General features: G+C 40.5%; 1 protein-coding gene across 1 annotated transcript in view; it reads left to right on the forward strand.

The window, feature by feature from the left end:
- rspo2 (R-spondin 2) overlaps positions 1–15794 on the forward strand; it is a 75923-nt gene extending 60129 nt beyond the window's left edge. Inside the window, exon 5 of the mRNA XM_087806277.1 lies at positions 14268–15794. Within this exon, the coding sequence (XP_087662403.1) occupies positions 14268–14383 (116 nt within the window). The 3' untranslated portion in view covers positions 14384–15794. The remainder of the gene's footprint in view (positions 1–14267) is intronic.
- The last annotated feature ends 360 nt before the right edge of the window (positions 15795–16154 follow it).

The following is a 16154-nucleotide window of genomic DNA, read 5'->3' on the forward strand; positions in this document are numbered from 1 at the left end:
CAGACTGTATCCGTTGGTGTCTGGAAAGAACATTTTAAGAGCAGAGGAGCAGACATAAAGTTACAAACTATACAATAAAAAGGTGAGGGACTCTTGAAAATGGTTCCATAAAGGTGAAGGAAACTGCTCGATTGAGCGATAATTACCGTGCCCGGGCATCAGCTTTCACTTTATCCAGTCGGGCAGAGCCAGAACTTCTCGAAGGAGGACGAGATATCGGTTCTTAATCGTGGACCTTATTCCATAAACAAGTTTTCATTTGAGTAAGTTTTGTGATATAAAAAACATACAGGGGTTGATTAAGAACGTGGGAAATTGTCCGTAGGTATGAGTGTGTGTGTGTGTGTGAATGGTTGTGTGTCTTTGTGTGTCCTGAGACTGACTTCCTGGCATCCTGTCCAGGGTTTCCCCCGCCTCTGATTCAAATAAATTGGGATGGACTCCAGCCCCCCGCGATCCCCATAAGGGATTAAGCATCATAAAAAATAAATGAATATTTCAATGAAAAGAGAGTTTTGACTAACACACAAACACACACTGATTATACAATAGAGTCACACATCACAACGACTCACACACTGATGATACAATAGAGTCACACATCACAACATACACACTGATGATACAATAGAGTCACACATCACAACAACACACACACACTGATGATACAATAGAGTCACACATCACAACGACTCACACACTGATGATACAATAAAGTCACACATCACAACATACACACTGATGATACAATAGAGTCACACAACACACACACTGATGATACAATAGAGTCACACATCACAACAACACACACGCACGTACGCACTTTAACAAACACACACACTTTAGTTTCCATTTAAATATGTTGTATCTTATAAGAAATATTTGGGCAACACTGTATACTTTGAATTCACTGTACATAAACTTTCAAGTCATAGTTTACTTTCTGCTTCCAATTCCTGAATCAAGTTGTTTTATCGATAAACCATGTTTTTATCCCGTCATGTCACATTAACTTCCTGCCAGAGGTATGAGCTCTATCGCTTCCTTCCTTTGAACTCACGATTGCGTCGGGTTGGACGCTAGCGTAGAACTTCGAGGGAAAAATCTTGACTTGATTGAGTGGTTACTGTCAAGACATCCAATCCTCTCCAGGTCTCCATATCCAATCTTTTCCCAACATAAATACTCTCTCCCCGCCGGGTGGCGAGTTTCAGGACCGTGATCCCAACCGGCCTTGGGACTTTCCTTTGGGGATTAGGAGGCGGCGTTACTTTGTCCTTGATTCCTTTTTGGTTTCTGCTTCCACGTGTGTTCCTCCTGCGGTCGGCCATCTCCTCCGCGGCGAGGTGAGACCCTGAAACGACGAGTTGAAATTACTCTGCAATCAAAGCCCCAGCTTCCAGAAAATATCTGCCATATGCTTCAAAGCCCCGTGTTTGTGTTTTTGAGAGCGGAGGGATTATTGACAACCAGGGCATGGATAGATGAGCTGAGCAGCGGTGACTCTTCATCTCTGACCAGATCTGTCAGAGCCTCTCAGCTGTCCGTCTGCTCTCCCGGTCGACACGTGTTTAATGCAAGGCTGGCCTTAGAGAGGATCAGGGTTTTCCTGAATTGGCCTCACTTCCCTCCCGGTCCACCAGCAGCTCCCCCTGTCCTCTGGCACAATTCTGTGAACCTGCGAGCTATTTCTGTCCCCACAAACATGTGGCACCTATAAGATCATCACATGACGCTGACAAGCCTGCCCTCTGAGAGTTAGCAGAACAATCAAAGAAAACAAAAGTGTCCGACACGCATGGATTCCCTCATCACTGGTCATTGCACAGGGATTGGCGCATGATCCCGATGGCCCCTGTCTCTGTTTTGGTGTCTAAGCCCGTCTGACTTAGTCTGGCTCCCAGCTTGTTAGGGTCTGGTCCTGCTTTGGTACAGTTGTGCTCCATGTCCAAACATCATCAAAACAACATTACTGCAGTTATTAGATCCACCGAGGGACTCTTGCCAGACAATTTCCTTCTAGATCCTCAGACTTTTCTATATGGGCCCACAGAGACCGGATAGACCCGGGCCAGGTGTAATAAAGAGAAGATGTTTCGCACAATATTTGCTTTAGAAAGTGACGATGCCAACATTAAAGCCATGTTAACGGCTTTACAGTGAGAGAAGTATTCTTCTTCCCTTGTTTATGCTTCTTTGGTGAGTCAACTTGTTACTAGTGATGTGTTGATGAGGCTTCATGAAGCATTAGCTGTTTGATACTGTATCATGAAATAACGTCTGGATCTTAAAAATATTTTAATTTAATTTAATTTAATTCATTGATTGTAAATGTTGAATGTGATTAATTGTATTTGATTCACTTCTATTTATTTTATTGTTGTTTTAGTTTTGATTAACATACCTTCACCAGTGACAAATAGACAGAAAAAACTAATATAATTACGGTGTACAATAGTATTGTGTTTAATGTAAGTACGTATAACAGACCAAAAATATTTTTTATTTAATTACATTTAATTAATTGATTGTATATGTCCAATGTGATGTTATGTGTCTTGTTTTATTGTAATATCCTTCACCAGTGACACATAGACACAAAAACAAATACAATCACAGGGTATATTAGAGTTGTGTTTATCCTGTGGTGATGTTTTTTATTAATAGCTTAGTTATTGTTGTTGAGTTACATTAAATATTAACTATTTCAACATTTTTATTAAACTCTCTGTGTCCCTGATTAGATGACTGGCAATAAACATGATCTGATTCTGATGCATATAAAATCACATTTAATTTTGATATTTAAGGAATTAAAAGTGGAGTTTTTGCTCCATTTTCTCCTCCGTAAGAGCCAACACTGCTCACATCTGTGGTAACCTTCCAGCTAGGATGATCAATTTGCTACTGTAGATCCAAAGCTTGTTCCCAAACTCTGCATCTGTGGCCACAGTGTAAGCGCTCCAGCATGTGCTGCAGCTATATTCAGCTCACTTTGCCTCACCCCTGTGTATACAACAAATCCAAAAACAAACAGACCCAACACCGTCAGCACGCCCCGGGCGAAACATCGGCATAGTCCTCCCTTTGATAAAAGTTGAGCTTTCTAGTTTTCTCATCAGAAATGAAACCCAACATTAAGCCATTCATTAAAGCCAACTAAGGCTAATTATCCATCATTTGCCCAAGTGCCCGATGCGGCCGGAGAGAGCGAGCCCTAGTACTTAAGCCCAGATGTGTCGATGAGTCAGTCGATAGCAGACCGCGGAAAGGGGGCTGCACACTTCTCTCTGAGGCCGGTGGTTTTCCGGGGAGCATCGGGCCCTCGCGGCCCGATCCCGGTGTCGCCGCCTCCGCTCCGACACTGTTGCTTTTGTGAAAACCGCTGAGTGAGGATCCATAGGACAGAAAGAAAAAATAAGGGATAATGATTGGTTATACGCCCTAATTCAAAACTGTCATACCTCATCCACTGGCACTTCAACACAGCATCAGCAGTCGTTTATTTCGGAGCCGGTGATTACCTGGTTGCCAGGGGTGACGACGTGCTCTTAAGTCTTTATATTTTGGCAGCGCCGAGTGGAAGTGGGGAAGCCGTAATAGTTGGCACGATGTCACAACCCCCTCGAAAATCCATATAACGTCATGTGATTTAACGTCTTTTTTCTCCATGTCTCATAAGCCCGACCAGACATTAAGAAATTATGGCTGAACAGCCGTCACACTGTGCCAAGAACCTTTCCCGTGGCGCAAATATCTCTAGGAGTCAAACATCTGCTCGCAGTAGCTTTTATTCCAATCTCATTTTAAGTTATAGCACCTCGTCTGGAGGTGACTACTATGGTCTGGATGAAAATCAATTTAAGACGGATGACGTTTGCTGTTAAAGTCACAGTTCACCCAAAATTCAAACGTCGCTCATTTTCTGCTTGCCCTCATGTCGACTAATGTTGTGATTATTTTCAGAGTAATCTGTTCTTTTTAGAGTTATAGACAAAAATATTTGTTCATTTAAAAAACCTCCAAATACCTCCATCCATGTAACGTCCCTCTTGTATTGAAGCGCCAAATGAGAAAAATTTTGGAAAATTTTAGAAGTCTTTAAATTAAGCTTGTTCATAGCAGAAGCTAAAAAGGCTAACATGCTACACAGACAGGAAAGACTATTTGGATGTTTTCAAAGTGTATATTTTTTTGACGAAGAAAGGTGGGGGCCTTCAGCGACCGTCATATCAGATATATTTCTGCCTGTAACTCCAAAAACCCAGATTACTGGAATTTTACCTGAATTTTGGCTCACTTTAATAATCTTTTGGGGTTAATTTTTGCCTGGTAAAACATTCAAATGTCTTTTACAAAATTTATTAGGCGAGACATCAGGAGCATAATGGATACAATTCCAAACATAGAGTCTAGAAACACAAATGTATTTATTACAACAAATACAGTTAAACGTAACTTTCCTTATCCTAAATAATTTACTCTTAGACTATTAAATAAACGTCTGAGCGTTCCATTAGTCCATAAATCGACTGCTTCACAGGATAAACTCCTTAAAAATAAGTAAAATAAAAGTGCGACAAATGCAGATTTGACGCAATTGAAGAAGACAGTGTTGGCACAACAGTTGCCATTAGAGACAAATATTGTTTTATTTCCTCAAGTCTTGATCCATTTTTTTAATCTTCCTCTAGGTTTATTTGATTGAGCTGCAGCTGAAACGTAAACTTTTTGGCTTGACTTCGACAGCAGGACATATACTGTATCTGGAATAGATTCCAAAATATATTGAGATATTTATCATGGTGGTTAACATAGTTCAAGAGAGGAGTAAATGCAGCTAAAGTCATCCACTAATAATCCCAACAAGACAATTATTCATCCAGAAATACTATATCAATGTATGTGGATATATCAATATTGACGTTACTAACGTATGAACACAGGGGAAAGTAGAAAAGTTGATTTTTAACCAACTGATAAATAAATCAATCATCAAAAAACATAAAATGGTAAATGAGTGTAAACCACTTGCTGTTTTCTTGTATGAGAGAATCTGGTCTAGCAACGCTCGAGTTGTCGAAGAAAGTTGTGCCTGGATTCTCATGCAAGTTTATTTATTGATTCCATTGTGAGCAGTTTAAAGCAACACAAGTCAACAATAAATCACTTGCATGCCCAAAGTATAATCATCTGTTCCTTTGCTACAGAAGCAAAAAATGATCATATAAACTCCTTGGAGTACCGGATAAATATCGCGAATGCTTTCAGAGCGCATTCAGTCTACTGTCTACACTGGAAGCGATATTTAGCCAGAGTACTTCTGGTTAATATCGCTGTTAATGTCTGCCTAATACGAGCATGAAATGCTTAATTTTTCTCTTGAACAATTCCTTTCATTGAGGCCATAATCCAAGATGTACGTTACAAACGAGCAGTTTGGAGATATTTGGATGTTTTTTAAGTGTCTTTTTTGGACGAAGATGAAGACGATGAAAACTGAGCTCCAGTCGCTACATAAAAATGAACAAACATTTTTGTCTATGACTCTAAAAAGTACAGATTACTCTGAAAATAATCTAACTTTAGTGGACATAAGGGTTAGTAGAAAATGAGTGAAGTTTGTACTTTGTTTGAACTATCACTTAACTTCACAGGTTCATTGTAAAACAGTCAACAAGTAAACAAGACAGTCACACAGAACAAAAGTAAAAAAAGTCACAAACTTTCCTTTGTGTGATATTTAAACTGCAGTTTTATACAGAGGAACCTGAACATTACATTACCCAATCTAAAATAATGTCCAAGAACTATTGAGTATGAAATATTTTCCTAAACACCTGGAATAAGAAATAATTATGCACGAGTCGAGGTGAGGGATTGTTTGGATCCCCTAACAGCTTTTTGGAAGTCGGCCACACTTGACATCTGTGAAGGAATATTTGGACGTGATAAGCGACCTTGGGGTGTGGAAATCTAGAGGTGGTAACCAAACCAGCACGAGGGAACAGTTAACATATTTTATAATGCAGTCAAGCATCGCGTTGAATTCCTGAGTCGGCGGATGGGAAACTCGACTGCGCCGGGTCGTCATCTGTTCTTCTGCCCCACGCGGACCGGTTGCGGTCGCCTCTTGCTGGTATGATCGACCTTCTCCGGAGGGTGGAAAAACAGGCTGTCTGCACTGACCATCGCACTTATTAATCACTGTGTAAGTCATGCATGTTTTTGCTGGTACTTTTCCGCTCAGGGACGTTAATCTCCGAGTTGAGTTTTCGCTTTCACTCATTGTCAGTGAATCCAAGCATCAAAGAGTCGAACCTGCTTTTTAATCTGGGCGCTGGATTCTCCACTCGGGTCACAGATGAGAAAATAACGACCTTCCTAATCCCAACATTAGCTTTTTGAAATTGGAATGCACATGTTTTAAATCATTCTCACCCCGGTGGTGAGGCGATAGTAAGCAGAGCGTGGGGGGAACATGAGGGACAGAAATGAAAGAGTGAATGAAGGGGTGTGATGCAGACTAACCTTGTTAGAGCTAAGTGACGCTGTGCAGAGAGCCTCTTGTCAGTTGGTTGGCAAGATGAGCTCCTTATAAATGATGTTCCTCCTTGTCAAAAAGGCTGATTTCTATTTTCCCTACATCTGTCTACGTCTGCTCATAAGCTCTCCCACTGGTTTTAATTACAAATACTGCTGCCTGAGGTGAGAATTTGTCGATAAAGTCGACCGATATTTCTCCCCACTGAGGTCAAGTAACAGTCTTACGCCTATGAATCAATTAAAAGGTAAATTTAGCAGCAGTTTAGGACATTGTCAATACATCTAACCTTTTCCCAGACAGATTAGCTGTCGGTCTGCGAGTACCATGGTTGGCTACAGATCCGTTCCCCTTCACAGCATTATAAATGAATGTGTGAGGCGGCCCTTAATGGCTGCTAATCCAATTTCTGCCACTGAAATCAAATCTCACTGGCGCCAGTAGTTCTCTCCTTCTCTTGCAAATACCGGCCTACCGCTCTCGCCTGTTCATGGAAACAACAAGCAACTCAGAATTCTGCTGATACCTCCCTCCCCGGCCGCGTCCACGACCCAAATTTTCTCTCATCTTAATGTCTCCCACGTCTTCGGCCTGACGAAGGTTATTAATTGACCGCCTGCGCTGAGCAGACGGCGTAACAGGAGAGTTTTCAGCAGTATAGGATGCCGCTTACCGTACATCTTAATGCCTTCTCGGGGTCGGCCATCGATTCCATTTTTTTCCTCTCAAACCACTAGTTATGGAGATAAGATTAGGCCTTCGATTCCTGCCGGGCTGTTAGTGGACCTGAAAATATACTTGCTTTATTACAACAGTTATCAAAACAGCTGTCATTACGGAGTTACACAAAGTTTGGCATTCAACGTATCATTTAGATATAAAGTTTATATTTACATCGTATAAGGAGAAAAGCAGTCATAGCCTCTGCTTAGTTTGTGTTGCCAGCATCTGTGAGTAAAAACGTTATATATTAATTTAAAGGACATTTTCAGGGAATGTTAAAAGGAAGGAACTGCTGATTCAATTGTGGTGTATTCTAGAAAACCCTGACACAGCAATCTTTCCTACATCGTAGCTCGAGCTCCTCCATCTTTCTTTGGCAAAAAAAGAATTTGATCCAGGCCATTTATATGTGTTGGGATTCACAATATGGGTGAAATGATCTGCTTGGCAGGGGTCCGTGTTCTCAGATGCAAGTCTGTATGTTGGCGGTGCACCACTGTAGTTGAGGTTTATTAATTAATGAACAAGCATTTGGTTCCAATAGTCCATTTGGTTCCTAAATCCTATAGCATTTTATACTTTGAATGATTAAAGACGATATTTTAAGGTTTTTTTCAAGGTAAAGAAACTCAAATAAAAAATATCGTCATTAAAGAAGGTCACGGAAAAGTTAGAACTTTGATTTGAACTTGTCCACACTAGCTGCCACTTTAACCAACCCTGACTCTTTTTGTCACTATACTCTGCCTCTTGTCTTGTGTTTTATGTTTTATTTCAATGCCTAAGATTCCACAAAACTTCATTTATAATGACACAACGACAACGGAGAATTCTAAAACTCTTAGAGTGTTTAAGCAATACGAATGTTCAGAAAAATCCACTAGATTGACTGTTTTTTGCCTTCAAATCCGGCTGGTGTAGGTGAAAGAACTGACGACACGGGGCACATGTGTGTTTCTTTCTTTAAACATAAACATTCACTCATCGAGGTCATACTTGACGGCGGGAAAACTTTCACCACCGCAGGCTCTGCTTCTGATTCCCGAATACAAAACATTTTGATTTTCACTCTAATTCTTTTTTGTTTGTTTGTTTGATTTGCTTTCATTTCAGAGTCCAACACTAATGTCTATCTGGCACACACAAAACAAATAGATTGTATCTCGTAAAGGAAAAATAAACATTGATGAAATTATGGTTTGCTGTAGTGATAATAAAATGATGCCAGAACGGAAAGAAATGCTGAATGGGGGGTGATTTTTTTTTTGTTGTTGTTGATAAAAGCAACTTGACTTTAACTCCACCCTGATGTGGACAGCTGCATATGAGCGGAGAAACTGATGTGAAGCTCATCGTGGTTTACAAAAGTGAATTATCTTTACATGCTGTGAGGTAAATATCAATTTGTTCTTTCCAGGCGAATGAAATTGTTTCCTTTGTAAACTCTGGTAATCAGCCTGAGTGATGACATCGGTTGTAAATATGAGATGATGAAAGCACTTTGTGTTCGTCTTGGCCTGCAGGAGCGAAGAGTTCTTAGGGAGATATGATCGACCATCAGGGTCTGGAGCCGGGGGAAGGGGCTTATGTGAGATTCGGTTGCCCTCTAGCTGTGAACGTTAAAAAGTCTAGAGGTGGTTTAGATCTGCTCTGCAGGTGAGTTTCCAAACCTAACCTTTGCTCTAGAAGTTACAGCTAAAAGCCGAGGAAAACTTCTTGATGAATTCTTTGAAAAAAAAACAAAAACAAACGCAGAAAGTACGTTTGCAGGATGTGGTGATTTATTATGTTATAATCTCAGAGTGACGACTGGAAGATATCATCGCTCGGCTCGTGGAGTCGATTAAGTTCCACCTTTAATAGCTTCCATACCGGGCTTGTTTTTCTGTTCGGAAAAACATGCTTTGAATATCCTGCAAATAGCTAATGATAATTCCAATGCTGCTCTGACAGCTGTGAGCAGTCAAAGGCAAAAGTTGGGAATAGAGGAACACAAATGTCATAATAGGAAACGAGTATAATACAAGATTAATTCCATGTAGAAGAATTATTTAAGCTCTTGTAAGTCAACTTGAACCAAGCATTACCAACCAGTGGATGAGCAGGATCTATAATTGTGGTGCGTTGTTTGAGTGGCTGCCATCTTAAAAAGCAAGGAGCCAGATGCTTTTAAAAAAGCCCTTTTGTTTGCTGTTTCCTCCTGATTCCATTTAGCACAACCCTATATTAAAACAAGCAGAGTTATTGGGCTTATGGGTACCTTGTTTTGATGTTGAATTAAACAACTAAATCTACAAAATTTCATTTGAATCCTCAAGTTTGTCAGTTTAGATCAGTTTAATGTTGCTCCAAATCAATGTAGATTCATGTTTATTTTGACTTAAAACCATGAGATGAGATCATGAATAGAAATGGTATCAAAGGATTTTGATCTGCACGTTTGTTATAGGAGAACAGACATGATCTTTACGATTGAGCCTCCAACGACAATATTACATCCGACTTATACTTCATCTTCAGTAAACTTTTCATGCCCATCGTGTGATTGACTTTGACCCACTTGACACTGTCTGGTTTGCCTTGCTTCGGAACCCTCTTTGGAACCCATCTCTCCAGGTTTTTCTTACATTTTGAAATGCATTTACAATTCTTTAGTGTTGCGCTCACATAACTATAGTTTTGAATATATGCTTGAACGTTTTCTTCTTCTGTACAATATGGAACAAGAAGCAGCCCAGATTCTGGTTTTCTATTTCTCATGTTCGCCTTTTGGAAAGAGAGAAACTGCTGTTTTGAGTGACTGACTTGTTCTCTGGATTTAACACGCTTTTCCTGACAGAGATTATCACAAGGAAAGGTTTGGTAGAATCGTGGCTGAAGCAGATTGGTTGTGGGAACAGTATGTCTATTTTTAATTAAATTCCTGATTTATTTGTATCATGTGTCACTTTGTGAACTCAGTACACATAAGTTCACTATTTTCTCATCTGTTTTATTTAGTTCACGGTGAAATACTTTTTTTTCTGTATTAATTTAGTCGTTTTCAACATGATTGACATTATTGGTAGTGACACTTTATTAGAGTAAAAAATTGTTGTAGACGTGATATTCATGAGCTCCTCTCTTGAATATGACTCGGGTAAGAGAGTATGAAAAATAAGCCAAAGAGGTTTTGTTATTATTTATCAAAATGGCTTAACAGCTGTTTTTAATTTTGCACAGGTTCACTAAAAATGACGACTTTTAAGCCATGAAACTTGAATGGAAGATACAACTTGAAAGGAGCTAAACTAAAGAAGTAATTTTCAACACAGTTCTTAAAATGTAATAACGCCGCCCTTGTTTCTACAAGTCCCTTGGAGGTGGAGACCATTGATAACGTGTGGTGACAAACCTGCATGCTTGACCAATCACAGCAGAGTGGGTGTGGTTATGGTTCAACAAGATTTGATCTCCAGAAAAACTAAGTGTTTTCAGTAGGCAGAGCTTAAGATCATTTTCTAATGTCAATATTTCAATGAAAAGAGAGTTTTGACCAAACACACACACACACACACACACACACACACACACACACACACACACACACACACACACACACACACACACACTTATGATTCAATAGAGTCCAAATCACTTTAACACACAATTAAATCAACACATTAGTTTCCCTTTAACGTTACTCACAGATCGTTTTCCGAGCTCGGAAAACTGATTAAGAACCAAAATCTAATTTAATTTCAAACAGTTGCTGTTTATGTTCCATTTTCATTAATTTCGTCATGTTTTAGCAAACAACTTGAACTCTCTTTATTGCCCTCAGATGTGATTTATATTGTTTTAAAAGTCCTGTTTCTCAGGCACATAGTGAAACCAGCGAAAACTAGCCCTACAAGTAGCATTGAGAAAAACACACCTTGAGGCCAAATAAGCTCAGAGCTGCAGATCTTCTGCGGCGAACATTATCGTGCTGTAGGTCACGCACTTCAACTTAGGAGGCATCAGATAAGCAAGTGTACAAAGTCTTTCCGGGCACATTCTTGAATTGAAGGGCATGAGATTTTTGATGGAAACGATGCGTAAGTCACTTTCACAGGGTGATTTGTAACCGGAGGCTGTGTGCGAGGAGCGTTGTTGCTCCGGATTGGCGATGTGACTCAAAAAACCCCCCGATTAGATTAATTGCAGGAAATAGCTTTGAGATGGTTTGATGTTTGCATGCATCTGTATTATTCATGGGGGGGGGGGGGGCTATTAGCAGAGCAATATCTTGCCTTCTCATGCGTGTCGGCTTAAAAAGGGGGAATATTTTCAATTCTGCCTCAAGGCTTGGCCCTGAGAATGTTCTCCGGGTGTGTTTTAAAGGTGCTTAAAAGGCCAAATGCCAGCGAATATGAGAAGGCAATTAGACAATGCCATTTCACGCCCCGTTGCCGACTTCTCTTGAGAGAACCAACTCTATCTAAAGCGATCTAACAAGTGCAGTATTCAGACCCCAAGAGAAGGTTGATGTATTTTCTCCAGAATTCTTCTGTGGCCTGTCTCTCGGTGCGCTCGATCGGGATCCAGATAGCGTCCCCACCATCCAAGCTTTACTCCATTTTTTCCCCCATTACATTTTCTTTTCCCTTAAATTCCCTCACACTTACTCGCCTTCAAACACATCTCACACACACACCTCGTTATCTTATTTGTGGCCTTGGCAGCCAGATTGCTGCCTTGTGGTTCGGTAGCCAGAGTTTTCTCTGTCACAGAGAGTTGTGGGTGCAGGACCTACACCGCACAAGCTTCCATGAGAGCAGGAAGTCAGTTCCCGACATGCCTTGCCCACCCAGTCAAACCTGGGATGCATTAACCTTGGGATTGGGGACCAGATTGGAAAGAAGGTTATGCAACGAGTGAGGTCCCGACTGAGAGGAAAAGCTGCAATAATGTGAGAATGAAAGGGTTGAGGGAACTGGGAATCATTTTACATGTGCCTCTCAAGAATATTCAAAGTATGTATTTGCATTTCAACATATGGGCTCAAATCGTGCACTGCTTCACAGTACACTGATAGACAGTGCACTTACTTGCACAGTGCGCAGATTTCGACAGGATAGTCGTGTATCAATCAAACTTTGCTGCTACACACTTACTGTGTAAGTTGAAATGACTCGACAGCTTCTTCTTCTACTACTTTTTAACTATGATTGTAACCAGTCGTTGAAACACTATCGCCGGCACTTTTCGCCAATCGAAACAAGTTATTAAAGTTATTAAATAAGTTGTGTTTCATTGTGTTGCTATTGTTGTTTGTGGTCAAATGAGTGTTTTCTCGAGACATTTACGTCAGTATCTGCTCCGAAGATGCATCGTCAGTGACGTAGCTTCAGTTTAGCTTCATCTACGTCACTAAGATGGAGGTGGTTGAGGCTGGAAAGTGTCCATCAATCCACACTCAATTTTCTAGGCACAATAGAGTGTGCATAGCGCACCACATTTTCGTCGACGCTCAATGTGGACGTACTTGTGTACTCAAAATATTAAGTGTAAGTGCAGAAGTGCGCGGTTTGGGACACACCCATGGTTTGAGCTACAAGGTACTTTTGACTATTGGCCTTGATTGATAAAACGTAAAGTATTGCCTGATATTCTTCCGGTACAATTTAATAGTTGCCCATGTCTTGCCGTTTTCTTCGAGATGTCCCAAAGTTAGCCCCAAAACGGTCAGTAAGGGCTGTTTCCATTTCCATAAGAGACAGCAGTGCTTTCTGTTAACTTGCCTTAATTCCCTTTTTTCTTTTCCCTTAATCGATTGTGTCAGAACAAGGACGCGCTGGGTCGGTGTGACTGAGAGCTACACAAGACGTCAGCAGCAGCAATAATTGTGGCTGAAATACAACAATAGGCTGAGATGATCTTGCATTTTTATAAAGAGAAATTCTGTCGTCAAGATTGTTCTCATTAACAAACTGTTGATGAAGGCTGCAGGCTGTGTTTAATTTCAGTCTCTTGATTGATAGTTCTGTGTTTATTTAGTACAACTTTTATATTATTAATTTTTTGATTAGGTTATTTGGAGGTGCCCTTTTCAAAGTTGTGTGGAATTGAATTAAGTTGAATTAAGGCATTATTTTTAACAGGACTTCTTCTTTTCTTGCTTATATTTACAGTAGTATTTGACGTGTCAAGAGATACAAAGGCGACTGTTACGTAAGAGAAATTCTAGTTAGGGTCAGGTTATAAAAATGTACATTCAAATGTATAATCAAAACAGAAAATAATATAAATGACACCATTTATTTATTCTTTCTGTGCGACATACGGACAGGACCAGTGGTTCTGGATCGTCAAACACAACTGAGTTTAGCTCAGATGATGTTTGAGGTCCCTTTGACTGTTTCTGGTTCAATCCCATCATCGAATGTGTTTTACTGTCATAGTGTCCCTTAAAACGGCCGCGTACTGCCATCATTGTGTGTTTGTGTGTACTGGAATTCATTGTGAAGAGCTTTGGACACTAGATGTGCAAAGAATGTGATTTAAACATAAGCAACACGTTGTTAGCTTAATTCGCTCCTTTACGACTTTTACGATGGTCACACAAATTTCCAGAGTTTCGAAGTCACTCAAAAATTAACTAAACATATATACATTTTTCGAGGCTTTTTTTTTTTCTTCTGGCCAACATCATCATGGTCACAAGTTGCATTTTCTAAAAGTGAATATACAGCAGAAAACGGACCTTTAGTTCTACCTCTGCCAAAAATGTTTTTACAGTGAGATCAGGTCGGCGTAGTTATTAGAGTTAACTGTCATTTCATTGATCTTTTTATAAAGTCCTGTTACACTGTCTGTCCGTAAGACCCATCAATCAACACTCTGAAGCTTTGATAGGCTGATCTGAATTTAGCGTCTTCATTACAAGTTCATTTTGGCTTGTGGTTGTTTTTTTTTTGTTTTTTTTACAGTTTATGAGTGCATAATATTGATTGAATGGCTTTCCCTTCTCTTCCAGGAGGCTCAGGAAAACAACGAACCAAAGAACCAAAGAAGAAGAACAAGCAGAGGCTGCGGTTTCGGGCCCAGAACCAGCACAGCGACCACTTGGCCTCGGCGCGCACCAGCCAGTGAGGACTGAACGCAAACCCCAATGAACAAAGAAGCGACGCGAAGCTGCTAGCTGCTGCTACACCCTTACTCTGACCAACAACTCTCACGAACCCAACAACCTCTCCTGCCTCCCAGTGTCCCCCCCCCCCAAAACCCCCCAACCCCCTAAAACCGACGACTTTCACCATGATTCACCGCAAGGGTTACACGTATGACATTGGTACTGATATACTAAACACATACTTCACGCCTTCCGCTGCCGCCCAGGTAACTCTGTTCCCGCTCCCACTTCCCCCGCATTGCCTCGTGGACCTTTACAGTTGACATCACTGAACTCATTTCCCGTCATTAACAATGTCATTAACCGTCCAGGGTGATGGAAGATGGAAGGGCTCAGATTGTGGGGGCGGCAGCACCGGAGAGAAGGAAGTTGACTGCAGAGTTAGCGAGGAGGGTCGGCACGGTGATCGGGAAAAGTGGGGGAAGGCTGATGACGGAGGAGAGGAAACAAGGGAGGACGGAACAAAGATTGAAGCGAACGATGCTGGTGGACACGAGAAAAAATGGCATCTCTGCTGAAAAAGAGACAGTTTGCTATATTTATGTCTAAAAACAACCTTTTCCCTCCTGAAGTAGAGACGGTGTTCCTAATGTGTGGCCTTTTATGTTGTGTACATTTACGGAGAGTTAATATGAAAAGAAGACGACCATGCCTAGTTGCAAAGTATTTTATTCTCAGCACAAACTGTTTACGTTCAGACCGCTTTATGCTCCAAGTGTATAGTGTGGATAATGAATGATTACATTTAGTTGTTCAACTAGCATGTGCGACAGAGTGTACATAGTTGTTCACGACGGCTTCTCACTGTATTTTCAGTACCGACCTGTTTAAATGTTTTAGACGCCGCAAAATCAAGCTGCAGATTAAAAAGAATGGAAAAAAAACAACAAATACTAAACATAGCCGCCACATTTCATTTATATGCTATATAAATATATAAATATATATATATATATATATATCTATATATATATGATTTATTTATTAATTCTATTTTGTACTTTTCTTTTGGTTCAGTGAGAGATCTATGCCTCTGTACTCTTTTGTTCATTATATGCATATTTTAACACCTGAAAAAAAAGCTTTTTTTCGTGTGTGTGTGCGTGCATTACACAATGTTGTTTTTGCATTCATTTGACCTTTATCTACTGATTTCATTCCTTAAAAGAAAAATATAAATAAACTTCTGCTTTCATATATTCTAGGTTTTATAAGTAGAATCCAGCAACAGTGAGGTCATAGGACTGCATATGTGTACATTGTGTTTTATTAAAATACGTTTCATGTGACTGTATGATGAAATCTTTCATTATTGTCTATGGCTATAATATATACATGTGGCTAAACTCCCCATCTGCTGTTTCCTTGTCTCACTTCGGCAATTATACGAGGCTCCAAAACATTTGCGAAATCCATCACGTCGCACTGCACGACACAAGCTCCGGCCCCGGGCCAAAGGATCGGTCACGCTCAATTGGACCTAAACGCCATGACAACAGTGTAAAGGCCTGGTAATCCACTATGACGTATCCCCGTGACTGGTCGCAAACCCAACACATGTCACCGGTGGTTCATTCTCCTACAGATGCCCTGACAACATGTTCTCGGCTGTGGCGCTCACGCACCGTCCTGATCTCCTCAAGCACGCTTCATCAATGACTCCTGATATGATACAACCTTTGTTCATCTCAACACTTGAGGGATAAATCTGCTGTTTTACAGAGAAAAAAC

Source organism: Callionymus lyra, chromosome 13 (assembly GCF_982586985.1).
Source record: "Callionymus lyra chromosome 13, fCalLyr1.hap1.1, whole genome shotgun sequence".
NCBI classification, from domain to species: domain Eukaryota; kingdom Metazoa; phylum Chordata; class Actinopteri; order Syngnathiformes; family Callionymidae; genus Callionymus; species Callionymus lyra.